We start from the raw sequence: 14,529 nt of genomic DNA, 5'->3' as shown, positions 1-14,529 counted from the left end.
AAAGAACATAATAGACTATCCATTTCCGTCTAGTTTCTATATTTTATGTATCTTTCCATAAGATGTGCAAAGAATATAAAATGATTTAGTAATCTAGTTATTGGCTTATGGTGGAAATTTTAGAACAACTTTATCGTAAAATTATATACCTAAACATATAATTACTAAATTATTTAAATGCTCTTGCTCAAGGATAAGATAGTGGAAGTTTCATTAGAGTTTTATTCTCATTAAATAACATACCACTTAAGTAGATAGCATAATAAGTAAATAGCATAATATGACATGCAATTTAATGAAGAATAATATAAGAGAGTTTTATGAGGATCAAACTGTGCATAATTTTCTAGACATATGTTGATAAGGCAGTCTTAGAAAGGGTGCCATGAAACCCTCTATCGAGAATAACCTTAGAAACACGGTTGGAAAACGACTAGATCAGCACAATAAAATAAACGTTTATGCACCATTTTTGTTATTTTATAATTCCCATATACTTCTTTCGTACTAAAATAAGTGTACTTCTAGGTTTGAGACCAAAAGTTTAATGTTACTAAAAAATAAGTTTATAGATGTAATCATTACGTGTAGAAAAGAGAGAAAGTATAACCAGAGTTAAGCCCATTTGATACACGAGAGCTAATAATTATAGTTAGCTAGCTAAAAAGATACTAATAATTATAGTTAGCTAGCTAAAAAGATACCAATGGAATCAACTAATAAAAAATAGTTAGGACTTATTCGGTTGCCTCCAAATCAAATAAGATTGAGAGAGATATATCTCTTTCTATTTGACTTTGACTAGGGACCTCGAACTTTCTTGGATAAACATGCAACCAAACAAGCCCATCCCTATGTGCTTAACACGTATGTGTAGCTGCTCACCGTGACAGACCGAGGCTTACTCAATTTTGAATAAAAAAAGAGGATTTTAATCTTTCCAATATACTTTGATTTTATGGCTTCCAAACTAGTGAAGTACAGACTTCAAAGCAGGGTCAACCTATAGCGCAGTCACCCAAAAAGAACTGTTGGGAAAATAGGTAGCATCTATATATCAGGCCATTTGTAATGGAACGATGTCATTAATATAAACGAATAAATAAGAGCAGTTCTAATCTATAATCAGATTGCACAAGTCACAAGATAGCTGGTTCTGGTTTTTCATAACAAAAACCGACTACAAAACCAAAGATCAACAGCATTGTAGATAACTCAGTTATCAAGACCCTGCGACAGGCTTATATCTCGATACCAACTCGGTCAATCATCCTGCTCAACCTTCACACTCTGCAGCTTCGAATTCAGCTCGTCCTCATTATCCTCAACCTCTTCATCGTCATCATCAGGCTCTCCATCAGGCTCATTCTCATCTAGTGGGCCCAGCACTTTCAGGGGTTTCTTACCAGCCTTCAAGATTTCCTCCACCTCATCGATCCCTTCACCAGAGATGAAATTTCCATTGATGTTCAGCAGCTCAAAAGCCGGTTTATTAGCGACTGCCCGCGCAAAGCACCGAGCTCCAACCCTCTGCAGCATGTTCACGCTAACATCAAGCTCCTTGAGATCTATGTGGCCATCTTCCAATGATTTTGCGATTATCACGGCACCATCATCCTTCAGTTCATTTTCAGCCAAAGTCAGCTTCTTGAGTGACTGCATTGCCGCTAGGCACTTGGCCAAATCTGGGGCTGCTTTGGCATTTATTTCATTTCCAGCAATTTCAAGGACCTCCAACTGTGGTGCTGACTGTTCGAGGGCTTTGGCAATTGCTATAGTACCCTTGTTTTCTAGATTGAGATCACTGAGATAAAGCTCAACAAGATCAGGAAGCTTTGGAAGGGTTTTGCTGAGAGCTAACCCTGCATCAACACCAAACAAGTTGTCCCTGAGATCAAGTTTCTTCAGGCGAGTGCATGTCCCTAATGCCTCAGACAATGCGACTCCACCATCAGATCCTATCCTTGTTGCTGAGCACCTGAAACTCTCTACATTCGGAGAACGCTTAACCATCTCAGCAATATACATAGCACCTTCATCTCCCGTCATGTTGTTGTGGAAGTGGAGAACCTTAAGCTTCTCAGTTGCAGGAATAAGCTCAGATAGAGCTTTCGCAGCTTCCTCTGATATGCCATCATTCATCACATATAGTTCTTCGAGGGATTCCTGTGATTTCAGGAGCTCACTGAATGCCCTGACACCCTTCTCACCCAAAGCATTGTCAGAGATGTTCAGATATCTCAGGACAGAACCCTCTAATGCTTTGGAGAATATGCGCATCACATCAAGGGCTTCATCCTCAGGCCTTCCTGCCACAAAATCTGAGATGTCAACCTCTGTGAGCTGATTCTTAACTGACTCAAGAATTGGACCAGCAACATTAGCAGCACCAATACCAAAGCTCCTGTTGCTAAAGCAAATTCTTTTATATGAATTCCCTGGTTTGGTAAGTGGACTAAGCAGTTCCTTTGCTTCATCTGCCTCAATAAAAGCACGCTCCCCACCAGATATATCCAGTACAGTATCAGCAAGCACACGAGGTGCATCAGCAGACACAAGAGATGTATCATCTACAGGTGCCTCCAATTCTGCAGTAGTCCTTGGGCCTTTTCTCAGAACTTCCAACATCATCTTGCTTGATTCCTTTGCATATAGCTGGACAGCAGAACTCCCATCACCATCTGGCTCATTTTTGAAATGCTCATCAGCCGATGCAAAGCAAAGTTCTTCAATCCTTTTTGCATTCTCATGAGCCTCTTGCTTGCCCAAAAGACCATATTTGCGAGAGAAAATGGACTCTGTGGACATAGTCTTTGTCATCCTCTCAACAAGCATGAGCCGTGTGCTTTCACTTGGTGGCCACAACTTTATAGAAAATGTCCTGGGTTGAAAATCTTGTGTTGAATCCATGTGATAAGCTTGGACTTAACACAGCAACCTGTAATAGTAGAACATGATTTACTAGCCTTGCTTTGGTAACATAAGTACTGCAATAGCCAAAAAAACACAATGATAAACCAAAGATATGAACCAATTAAATTTTACTTCCCGGTCTCTTGGAGGAACAAAACATTAGTACAGTACTAGCAGAAAAAAGCTAAGTATGGCTGACGACTGAAGTCTACTACTAAAATACCAACATTGATTCACTAAGAGCATCTCCAACAGTGCCTTATACAAGTGTTGTATATTGAATTATAGGGCACTTTTATAAAAAAATAGCTCCAACAAATGCCTCATTTTGTAAATTTTTATCAAAACTAGATAGGGCACCTCCTCTAGTGTCCCAAACATACAACACGTATAGAACTGCCCTATCCTTCGATCCAACCGATCGGAACATTCAGCGCACCCATCTCCTTCCTTCTGCCGGCCTTCATCTCCTTCCTTGTGCCCTCCCGATCCCCCCTGCTCTGATCCCCCCTAGGCCGGCGTTTCCCCTGCTGCGATCCCATCTTCTTCGTTCCCATCGTCGGCGCCCCCATCTTCTTCGTTCCCTCAACCGATCCCCCTGCTGCGCCCCTGGAAGCAACGCCACCAACCTTCTTGCGCCCCAAGCAGCCGCCCCTGCCTGCACTAGCTCCTGCGGCATCTGCACAGATCTTGCTGCCCCGCATCTTCCTGCTCCCTGCGGCCATCGATGGATCCGAGGCAAGCCCCTAAGGTTCGCAGGTCCTCGCTCAAGGCTGCAATTGGTGTGATTCCAGGAGGCCGACCTAGTTTTTGCCAAACATCACGTGGAAACACCGTAGATGGCAGCACCATGTCACAACCTGTGCCCGTTACAGCACCTGCAGCTACAAATCATTCGACCCCCGGCATTGTTGATACTGACTGGATGTTGCCTGATTATAGGTATGCATTGACTGAATTCTTACATATGTTCAATGACGATGATTGTGTTTGCACCACCTGGATGGGTATATATGTTCAATGAGGATGATTTTGTTTGCAGCACCTGAATGGTAATGGTTGTATGTGTTTCATTTCATTTCCTGCTCCTATCATATATTTTGTATTTGTGCTGAATGATTGTCTATGTTTACTGATTGTGGTTGCCTCTATTAAATACTGATTGTGATAATTTTGTTTGAATAGTTGTTCCCTATTAGCTGATACAAGGTCCTTGGCATGTCTATATATTACTTTTTTTTTGCAGTACCATGTCCTCCACAGGCAACTACTTCACAAATTTGCTTAACCAAGATGGATTACAGTCTTTAGGGTCGGGGGACAATGTGGAGTATGATTCTGAATTCTCAGAGTCACCGCTTGCAGCTGACATGAATTCTCAGACAAAGTCAAAGGGTCGATCAAAAAGTTTCAGTGAAGAGGAGGACATGTTGCTTGTGTCGGCTTATCTAAATGTTAGCAAAGACGCTATTGCAGGACGAAGCCAAAGTTCTTAGGCACGAGCCAAAGTGGACATCAATAAAAAGTCCCATTATGGTCTCAAATTTGGATGCTGAAAATGGTACTGACGGTGGCACCATTAACAATTCTAGACCTCTTGGAAGGAAGGCTGAGAAGGAAAATTTGCGGGCCAGAAAGAGGGAAGACAATGATTATGATCCATTCATTGAAGAAATGAAAAAAATTAGAGAATCAAGAGTGCAGACAGACAACAATCGGAAGGCACGTGATGACATGTTCTTGGAGCTGGAGAAGCATAAGCTTGAACTTGAAAAAGAGATGGAGAAGCAAAAGCTAGACCTTGAAAGAGATCAGCATGACAAAAAGGTGATGGAAACTGACACAAGTGGGATGGATGATGAGGCCAAACAGTATTTCAAGTTACTGAAACAGGAGATTTTAGCTCGACGTTTTGGGAGTCCACAACCATAGATGTTTTTTGGTTATGCTCTGTTTACTGGTTTAGTTTGGTTTTCTTTATATACTGCTGTCAGTATGCATTTTAGTTCAATAATAGTGTCTGAAACATGTGACCTGAAAGATGTTAGTATGCTGTTAGTATGCATTTTCGTTTCTGAAGGTAACAAAGGTGCAAGGATACATATGTGCTACTGAAATTAAAGCAAACATATGTGCTCATAGACTATAAAATGATTTATTGTTGCTGCTTCATGTGTCCAGAAAGCTACACAAGATGCTCAAACATAAAGCTACTGCTGAAACATAAAGCTACTGACGATGACTATTGCTGAAACATAAAATGAATTATTGTTGATGGTTCATGTGTCCGCGCCGCTCCCATAGGTGTTCAATCAGGTCTTCCTGGAGTTGACGATGACTATGACCATTCTCGATTTCTTCGCGCATCTGAACAAAAGAAGAAAACTTCCCAGTTCCTGCTCGTGAAACCACATTTGTCAGATCAATGTCGTTTAGTTTGTCGTCAACCGGTTCATCTTCAATTATCATGTTATGCATGATTACACAGGCTGTCATAATGTCGCGAAGTGTAGCTTCATCCCAAAGCCGCGCAGGTCCTCGAACAATGGCAAAGCGAGCCTGTAATACTCCAAATGCACGTTCGACATCTTTTCTTTGTGACTCTTGTGCTTTAGCAAAATTTTTATCTTTCAAATTAGCCGCAGGCTTCTTAGTTTTCACAAAAGTCGACCAAGAAGGATAGATCCCGTCTGCTAAGTAATAGCCCATGTCGTAGTTGTGTCCATTAATTGTATAGGAAACTTCTGGGGCTTCACCAATAACAAGCCTATCAGAGTTTAATAACCAGTACATGTACATGCTTAAGTGAATGGATTTATGTAACTGATCATGTGCGTTTGACTGATTTGTTTAAATAATCTGCTCAGTTGCGTGGGAGAATAAAACAATGCGGCAGATGTACACAGGCATGGCTAAATAACGACGACAAAGGCATGGGCGCATGGCTGAATACTTGAATAGAAAACACAGGGAAGATGTAGTACCTGTGGCGCTGTAGATGTAGTACCTGTGTGGGCAAACGTCTATCAAAACAGAGAGGTTGATTTGTGGTAGAGGTATTGATGGCGATGTGATAGAACCTGGGGTCGCGCCGTCGCCGGGAAGATGAACGCGGGTGGGAAAATAGGCGCCAAAGGCTCACAGGCGGGAAAAGTTCGCGGCAAATGGACGGAAAAAAACCGATTCACGGTTATTTGCCTTACTTTAGGGCTTATTGTTGGAGTGTGAACTATTTTTTGTGCCCTATACTTTTTAAATGAGATAGAAATTTAATTTTTAGGGCATTATTTTAGGGCACTCTGTTGGAGATGCTCTAAAGAAAGATATAGGGTGAGAGCCATTTCACAAGTGGTTTGAGTATAACCTTCAGCATGCAGAAAACAGACACATAACTTACTCTGACTAGAATGTTCAAACAAAATAAAAGAACCTCTTATGCCATTATGATACTGTCACGGTTTTACGTGGTTTATAAATTGCTAATCTAGATATTTGACATACATTGCTTGAAACACCAATAAGCTACACTAGCATATAAGCTCACGATGTCACTGCTCAACTGAATCAAACAAACGAGCAGAGGTGAATGCAGTAAACGGCATAGACGTACACCGATAATTAAAAAAACCGAAGTTAGTAGGCAAAATACATGTAAACACTTGACAGATCCAGTTAGGGTTTGGGTAGTGGGTGCTCACCATCGCAAAGCATGGACGGAAGAGAATGGTGGGCGTACCTGGCGGAGCTTGTCGGCGGCGAAGGGCCGGAGAAGAACTGACGAGGGACCGATGAAGACCTGGGCACCTCGACAGCGGCAACGGTTGCCCAGTCGTGCACGAGATGGATGGCGAGAGAGGGAGCGCACTTGGGGAACGGTAGAAGCAAGGGCAGTGCTGTTTGGAATTAGATCCCGCGCGAGAACGTGTGGCTGTGGCCGCCGCCGCTGTGGGGAGCGAAATGTGTTGCTAGGGTTAGGTTTGGAGGATATACGTGGGCTAGTTGGGCCACTTGGGGTATACTGTATACGGGATGGGCTGGGTTGCGAAAAAATCTAATAGCTTTGGGTGCTCGGTTTTGCACAACAGAAAGGGAATAGAACGGTCGGGCGTACCTGATGGGTGCTCGTTGCCGGAGAAGGGTCCCACGAATTTGTAGTCGGTTTGGATCTAATTGCAAGTGCATCTAGTAACTTAGATTTTTTCGCAAAAAAATATCGGATGTTCACGCCCGGACCCTGCGCTTGCAGCTACTGAAGAGACAGGAGCAAAGAGTTAACAGGAGATGAATGCCCCTGACCGTTATGAGCGTTTCGTTGTGCCAGAGGGCACCAAGAAGTGAGCCATTCACCATACTTGGACTACTGTCTACCTGCATGCAATCGTTGACTCAATTGATTTTCGTTGTTCATGACTCTGGGAAGTGAGACGTATGTTTCAAGCAACGCCTACAATTCTCTTGTTGTTATTAAAAACAGTTCTGCGAGTTATGTTAAGTGAATCTTTTGGCATTAAGCTATGGAACTGTGACACTTCTCTTGTTTCTGATCATTTCACGCTTGTGCAATCCTTTTAATTTTATGGACCCACCTGAGGCCTTCTATCGCACTTGCTCATTTTGTGATTAGTTGTAGGTTATGGTTGTGCTCCTGATGAACTGATGATAATTATCAATGCAGAGTGTCCTAAGAGAGGGATACAAAGATTGTGAATGCTGCATCATTCACTGTCGAACGCGAGGATCACACTGTAGGCAATATCCTCCGCATGTAAGTACAATTTAATTTCTTTTCTTTAACGCTTCCCATCTTATGGTTTGTTTGGTTGACATGATACAGGCAGTTGCACAGAGACCCAAATGTTCTCTTTGCCGGGTATAAGCTCCCTCACCCACTCCAGTACAAGATCATTGTTAGGGTATGATTCAAGTTCCATTTGTGTTTTCCCTTTTTTATACTGATTCATTGAGCTAGTTCCCCAGTTAATTAGTTATTTATTTGTGTACGACAAATCCACACAACGAGCCAGTCCTCCCCGACGCAGGCCTACACCCAGGCTATCAATGATCTAGACAAAGAGCTTGAGTACCTTAAGCAAGCTTTTGAGGTTAGAGGTCTTTCTGATATTTACTCTAATTGCTAGTTACAATTTTCAGCAAATGCACCTTTATGCCATGGACCAGTGAGAACAAAATGAGGAGGAATAGTTTAACTTGTTTTTCTTCCATTTTTATTTAACTGCGACTGTAATGTTGGCCATGCAATTGAATTTTACATGTGTTGATTGCATCAATCAAGAATTAGATTTTATACATAATCACATACCTCAAATTTGTGCTAATTGTATCAAATTAAGGGGTTGGCTCTATACATGACTTCATACCTTGAATTTGTGACTATATTCCTACCTCATTTTGTCCATTTGACAATGCTGCTACAGACACCAACAGACCATCATTGAACCTTTTCTACTTTATGATACAAAGATGTGAACTATGGACTACTTGATGAACTACTAGATGTTCAACACAGGAATGCCTTTGGCAAAATTTGCATATTCACTCTCCCGTCAAACTGATACCCTTAAGTTCATTTGAATCTCTTTTTATTTCCAAGAAGTATCTCGCTACTTTAGTCCTACTAGGAAAAGTTCTTTGGGATCTCTCTTTGTAAATGTTAGTTTCGACTCTTGTTTTTTTTCAGGTTGCATGGCATTTCTTTGTGCAATTTTGTATCGCTAAACAACGAAAAGTTTTAGTTAGCATTAACCAGTGGTACATAGCAAGGCAGACTGTGTGGTTCTGTGGGTGTAATGTATTTAAGAATGTTTTGTATAAAGTATTGTTTCTGTAGGAAAAAGTGCTTGATTTGACATGAATGTGGCAGTAATTTTGATAGATTTGTTGGGAGGGGAAGTGTCTGCTTTTTTCTTGTTAATACAAAGAAAACAGCTCTTCTGCGTTTTCAAGAAAAAAGTATCGGCTTTGTTTGCTAGTACAGACATGTTCAAAGGATAGTTCTTTTATTCTTGCTTAAAAAAGATGTTTGAACTCTGAAGTAGCAAGCACCAAAGGCCTGGGCATGTTAATTTTTTCTGTTCATGATGCATTTGCCACAGAATCAGTGTTGTTAAGTGCCAATCTTACCTTCTTTTTTGAATGCAACCAACCTTAGATTCTAAAACAAAGCACTTAAGCAACGTCTCACAAAAATCTAAATGGTAAATTGATGTTTTCCACTTTCCGGTACGTCCACGTGTTCCTATGCTATTTGCATGCTAGTTGTCAAGTTATTCTTTGGTACACTAGAAAAAAAACTTCTTAAATTTCATTCAGGAAATTTTGTTATTACTCCCTCCGTCCCCTTTTCATAATCATACCAGGGAAAAAAACTGTACCAAGTGATCATCATTTTGTCATGGACGGAGCCTTATCAGCGTAAATGTGGCATTGGCCACTTGGGTTCTAGCTCCAATGCAAGTTCCCTTACTGATTTACGTTAGTGTTCTTCTATTGTTCCAGTGGTTCTCCATGCAAGAGGATTGTGCTGTACACGGGAAAGAAATGATTTCTGACGTGAAATTAATGTTTTGCACCGTCGCTAGCTGCAGATAAACATGAGTGATTAGCCAGCCTTGGTCTCTCTCAGTCTCAGTGTCCCTCTCTTATGTGCTGATCATAAAGGCAAGGAGGGAATAGTTTATTCTTCCTGGTTGCATGGCATGACATTCTGCCATAGTATAGTGCTACGTGAGGTAAATTTAGTTTGCACTGATTCATGATGGAGAACAAGTCGGTGTGAGTTTGTGCATTGTGCTTGAGGGGGTGCTTTATTTTAAAAAAACTCGTGTGTTGAGAGTAATTAATTTGGACGTCGAATAATTCATGGTATTTGGTTGTAGCTTGACATGAAATATTTGGGAAAATTACAGAGTATTGTTATTTATTTTCGGTGAACCTTACCCTACCCCCACCCCCAGTATAGATAGATGCTTGAAATGTCTCCAGTATCCTAGGCGTGCACATTTGCCTATTGGTGTTGTACCATCTGACAGTAACATGATTACATTTGAAACACTACGGAGAGTAGACCATAGAGTGGTGTCTCGATTTATTAGTTCTAATTTTCTGCATCTTCAGCTAAGTGACAACATCCTTTGTACCTTGGAACATAATATAAAAATCTGAATGACGTTCAAATTGAATATGCATTAACAGAGTGGTGATTGTCCTGTTAGTTAGGTCATTTGCTAGTTGTTACTAGGGGATAACTAGACTAGATCTCTGTACCATATCTTGCTGATTACCTGGCATCGCCGGAGTTTTGCCTTTTAATTGTTTGCCTTTAGTTGTTTACTTTGGGTCAGGTGTTCTTCTCCCTAGAAATTACTGTATTGGACCATCCTCCAATTCATATTCATTTTCGACCCTGAACGTCCATCTCTTGATGACATGTACGACATGCATGGTACTTATGAGTGACATTCTGAGCGTTTTGTTTTCAGGATGAGAAGAACAGGTACGAGGACAGGATGAAGCAGGGGTTCTAGATGAATGGAATGGTGTGGGAGATAAACTTCCCGTGTTAGTTTTATCGTAGGCGAGTCAACAATGAAACGAATGCCCAAGAATTGTGAATGTCTGATCCCTGAACTGAGGTTGCTTGTTGTCGTTTTACTGTCATGCTTGTGTCAATATCGTATTATTGCAAACACACCAATGGAGTTTTACATTGACATCCTCAGATTGTCCGCAACTAGATAATTACATGCATGCCTGTCTTCAACATAAAATATATAACGGTCCATTTCGACCCTTTTGTCTGGGCTGAAATAGGTTCTACTCCATGAACTTAGCAATTTAGCTATGGGTCGTATGGATCTATTTATTTTGAAGGAATTAAAATTTACTTAATAAAGTATTCTATTTGGCTTGGAATTTGATATTCCGTCATGTTGGGGACTTGTTCTCAAATGCTATGAATTAAGGACAAGGCAACACAGAAAGGGGTTATTGATCAATGCCCTTCGTCCTTCGAAACATTATTTCCCTTAGGATATAACGATCTATGGACGAAGGTCATGAAGGACATACCTTCATCATAACAGTATATAATGATAAAAGACGAAGCATATGAAACATAGAAGATGTCATGAATAATAATATTATAACATTATTAAGATATTTTATTATATCATGAATTAGTATGCACAATATCGAATTACATTGATACCTTCGGCTCGAAGGTAGTTGGAAGTACAAGCGTGACGCAAAAGCAAATGCCAAGTCAGCGTGAACAGTACGGGAGCACTGTTCACCTATTTATAGGCACGGGACGCAGCCCATGTAAAATTACAACCATGCCCTTCACATTTGCTAATAACTTATAGTCATCCATCGAGGTCTAAATAGCCTTTTCATCTTTAAGTCGGTTTCCTTTTCTGCTATTGTGCCGAAGCTCTCCTACGCACAGCTTCGTGATCAGCTCATCCCTCGTCCTGGTCACCCTTCGTCTCGCTCAGGCTTCGTCCTGACCATACTCTATGCTCGTGATCCGAGTCCGAAGGTACCTGTTCATATATTTCACTTGGAAAACATTGACAAGTTATGTTTTTGAGGACCTTCGGAAGCCGAAGACCCCCAACAGTAGCCCCTCGCAATATTAATTTGTTAGGATAATAAATTCAAATTGCGATATGGATGAAGGCCCTAAGCCAAAGGTCCGAAAAAACACCTTCCCTTTGCTAGAATAGCAACCAGTCATTGACAAGCGGGACCCACCAGTTTTCAACGCACCAGGTGTATAAATAAGAGCTCATCACGGGTTCATTTGGCACGCTCTCTTGCCATCTGTTTTTACTCACTCGTCTTTCAGCTCTTGCGCACCGACACTTGTTTGGCTTTTCTTGAATTTTTTAAGCTTCGGCTCCGAGAGCACTTTTCTCAGCATTTCTGAAGATGTCTGAAGATAAGAAAGCTGTCGCTGAAACGAAGCTAAGCCTTTCTGAAGAGATGAATCTTGGCTTTCTTGAATCAATGGCGAAGACCAATACGGAGAAGATTACCCGGGAGATTTTAGAAGGTTTATCTGAAGATACCGGTGATAGTGACAGTTATGATGTAGAAAGTGGCGGGGAAGACTCCGAAGATCGACCATGGCAACCAAGCCACACAGTTTTCGGAAAATCAACTATTAAGCAGAGTCATCTTAACAATATGAGGGGAAGATACTCTCGAGATGTGTCTATTATGAGGGCTAATGACGGAGAGAGAACCTCTCCTACTCCCGAGGAAAATGAGGTTGTGATCTTCCGAAGCTTCTTCAAGGCTAGGCTTCGGTTCCCCTGAGCAGCTTCGTGGTCGAAGTTCTGAAGATATTCCAAATCCATCTCCACCAGATTACTCCCGAAGCTATTATAAGAATGGGAATCTTTGTATGGGCTGCGAGGAGCCAGAGCTTGGAGCCAAATGCAAAAAGGTTTTGTAATATTCATGAGCTAATATATGAGACGAAACCCTGGGGGGAAAGAACAATATCATAACAATTTCGGCTGTTATAGCTTCGGTGCCCGCTCTGGGTCAAGCTGTCCCGTGCCAGCTTTTCGGAAGAGATGGCCCGGGGACTGGACGAAGGAATGGTTCTATGTCAAAAACGATCTGAAGGCCCGGGAGGATATTAAAGATATCATTATGCGTCCTATCTGGCAGTGTTTCGGCCTTCAGAAACCAAAGGTGGATATTGACGAAGCGGCCGAAGAATGCTAGAGGGCCTTCGGCATAGTTTGCTCTTTCATCGGGACGAGGGACTTAGTTCAAGAGCACGTGGCCTACATGATATGGCCATTGGTAGCTAACTGGGAAATGCCGAAGGAAGCTATCAACAATCCACACGAAGGTGGTTTGGTTCGACTGAAATATACCTTCAGGTTCGCGGACCAATTTATCGAGCCAGACGACGATTGGTTGAAATGCGTTGAAGCCACAAGCGACGAACTGCTTGGACCATACTCAAAGGCAGAAGACAACGCGTTATCTGCGACCTTCGGAGGTCGGAAGAAGAAAAGGTTGAATAGAGTCTTTGACGCTATTGGGTTTGTCTATCCTGACTACCGCTACCCGATTCGGGGTCAAAAAAGAAAAGATACAGCTTCTGCGAAGGAAATTGCTTCAGCCGCTCCTAGTGAGCCAGCGCCGAAGAGGAAAAAGATGAAGGTTCTTATGCACCGGCCACGCTATATTGAACCGGCCACAGTGCCTGAGTTTGCCGGTGAGACCTCTTCGGCCACCGAAGCCAAGGAGCCAACTCTCCTGCCAAATGCTGAAGAGCCAACCAAAGTGCCACCGACGGAAAAAATAGAAGAATCGAGAGCTGAAGAAACAAAGTCATCGGAAATTCTAAGTCCTTCAGCAGGAATGGTGGTGCCGATGCCTATGCCAATGGCGACCCCCAAAAGGAGAAGAATGGTTAACGTACTGGATGTATTGGAGACAATAAAGTCTTCAAGTACATCTCCAAAGAAAATTGTTGAAACTTCCGAAGCCTTTGATGCCGAAGCTTCAAAACACCAATCTGAGACTGAAGCAGGGCCTTCAGAGCCCACCAAGGTGAAATCCTTGGAAGCCGAAGGGACTGAAAAAGCAGAACAAATTTTGGTCGAAGAAACTGACACTGCCGCCCCCGAAGCATCTCCCGAAGCCTTCGATTATATTTTACGTCATGCTTCGGGGAAAAAATTGACTGAAAAAGAAAAGCAAGAGGCCCAGCTTTACGCCCAAAAACTAAAATATCCAAAGGGGGCATTAATATTCAACGGCAGCGGAGAAGAAGACTTCTTGTATTGTCTCCCTGACAGCAAGGAGATTTCTGTCTGTTGGGAGATGAGCAAGAGCTTCGGATTCCCAACACTAGAAGAGGGGCTCTCGGTGTTGTCGAAAAACGATCTGGCCGACAGCTTGGCGTACAATAGTTTAAAGGTGCAAAAATGAGGCCTTTGTATTTTTTCTTGAAACCGAAAATTTTTCGTTTGCTTAAATTTATTGACGCACATACATTTTTCTTTGCAGGGCCTTATACTTAGCAACGCCCTCAGGGCCCAAAAAGATACCGAAGACGAAGGGTGTGTTATGGCCCTGAGCAACCTTCGTTCCGAAGTAATTGAACTGAGGAACGAAGGTCTCGAGAAATATAAAATATTACATTCGTTGATAAATAGAATAAAAGAAGATGAAGCTACTTTTAAAGGTCAAGCTGAGGCTCAGAAGCGTGAAATTGAAGACCTTCGAAAACAATTAGCCAGAGCTAAAGAGGAACACACACTTGAAGAAACAAAACGAGAAATCAGTGATCAATGGGCAAACCATTTGGAAAAAAGCGTTGAAGAGCTTCGTGCAGCTAAGAAAAGATGTTATGAAAAATCTATAGAATGTGTTAAGAAAGTAAAAACCAGCTTCGCCAATGTTGGCGCCTTTTCAAATGAAGAGAACTTCATAAGGGGTGAGCCCGAAGGCCCAATTGAGTGGATCAGCCACGAAGCTGAAGCTTTTGAAGAAATTTTGAATAGTCGCGGAGACATATGTGCTTTTTCGGGCGCCAGGGGGATTGCTACCATTTTGGAGAGGAAA

General features: G+C 41.9%; 1 protein-coding gene and 1 pseudogene across 1 annotated transcript; one reads left to right on the top strand and one right to left on the bottom strand.

Annotated features, from left to right (window-relative positions):
* Positions 1-1,070: 1,070 nt before the first annotated feature.
* On the bottom strand, positions 1,071-6,871 carry LOC100381804 (uncharacterized). Its single transcript, NM_001361316.1, has 2 exons — positions 6,650-6,871; positions 1,071-2,938 (listed from the first exon to the last, which is right to left on the bottom strand). The coding sequence occupies exon 2, from the start codon at positions 2,908-2,910 to the stop codon at positions 1,264-1,266; it is 1,647 nt and encodes a 548-aa protein (NP_001348245.1). The 5' UTR covers positions 2,911-2,938; positions 6,650-6,871; the 3' UTR covers positions 1,071-1,263.
* Positions 6,872-7,162: 291 nt separating this feature from the next.
* Positions 7,163-10,638, top strand: LOC109939581 (DNA-directed RNA polymerases II, IV and V subunit 11-like; annotated as a pseudogene).
* Positions 10,639-14,529: the final 3,891 nt, after the last annotated feature.

The sequence above is a fragment of the Zea mays genome, chromosome 5 (assembly GCF_902167145.1).
Source record: "Zea mays cultivar B73 chromosome 5, Zm-B73-REFERENCE-NAM-5.0, whole genome shotgun sequence".
Classification (NCBI taxonomy): domain Eukaryota; kingdom Viridiplantae; phylum Streptophyta; class Magnoliopsida; order Poales; family Poaceae; genus Zea; species Zea mays.
Note: the sequence above shows the minus strand (reverse complement) of the source record. Positions and strands in the feature narration are given on the sequence as shown.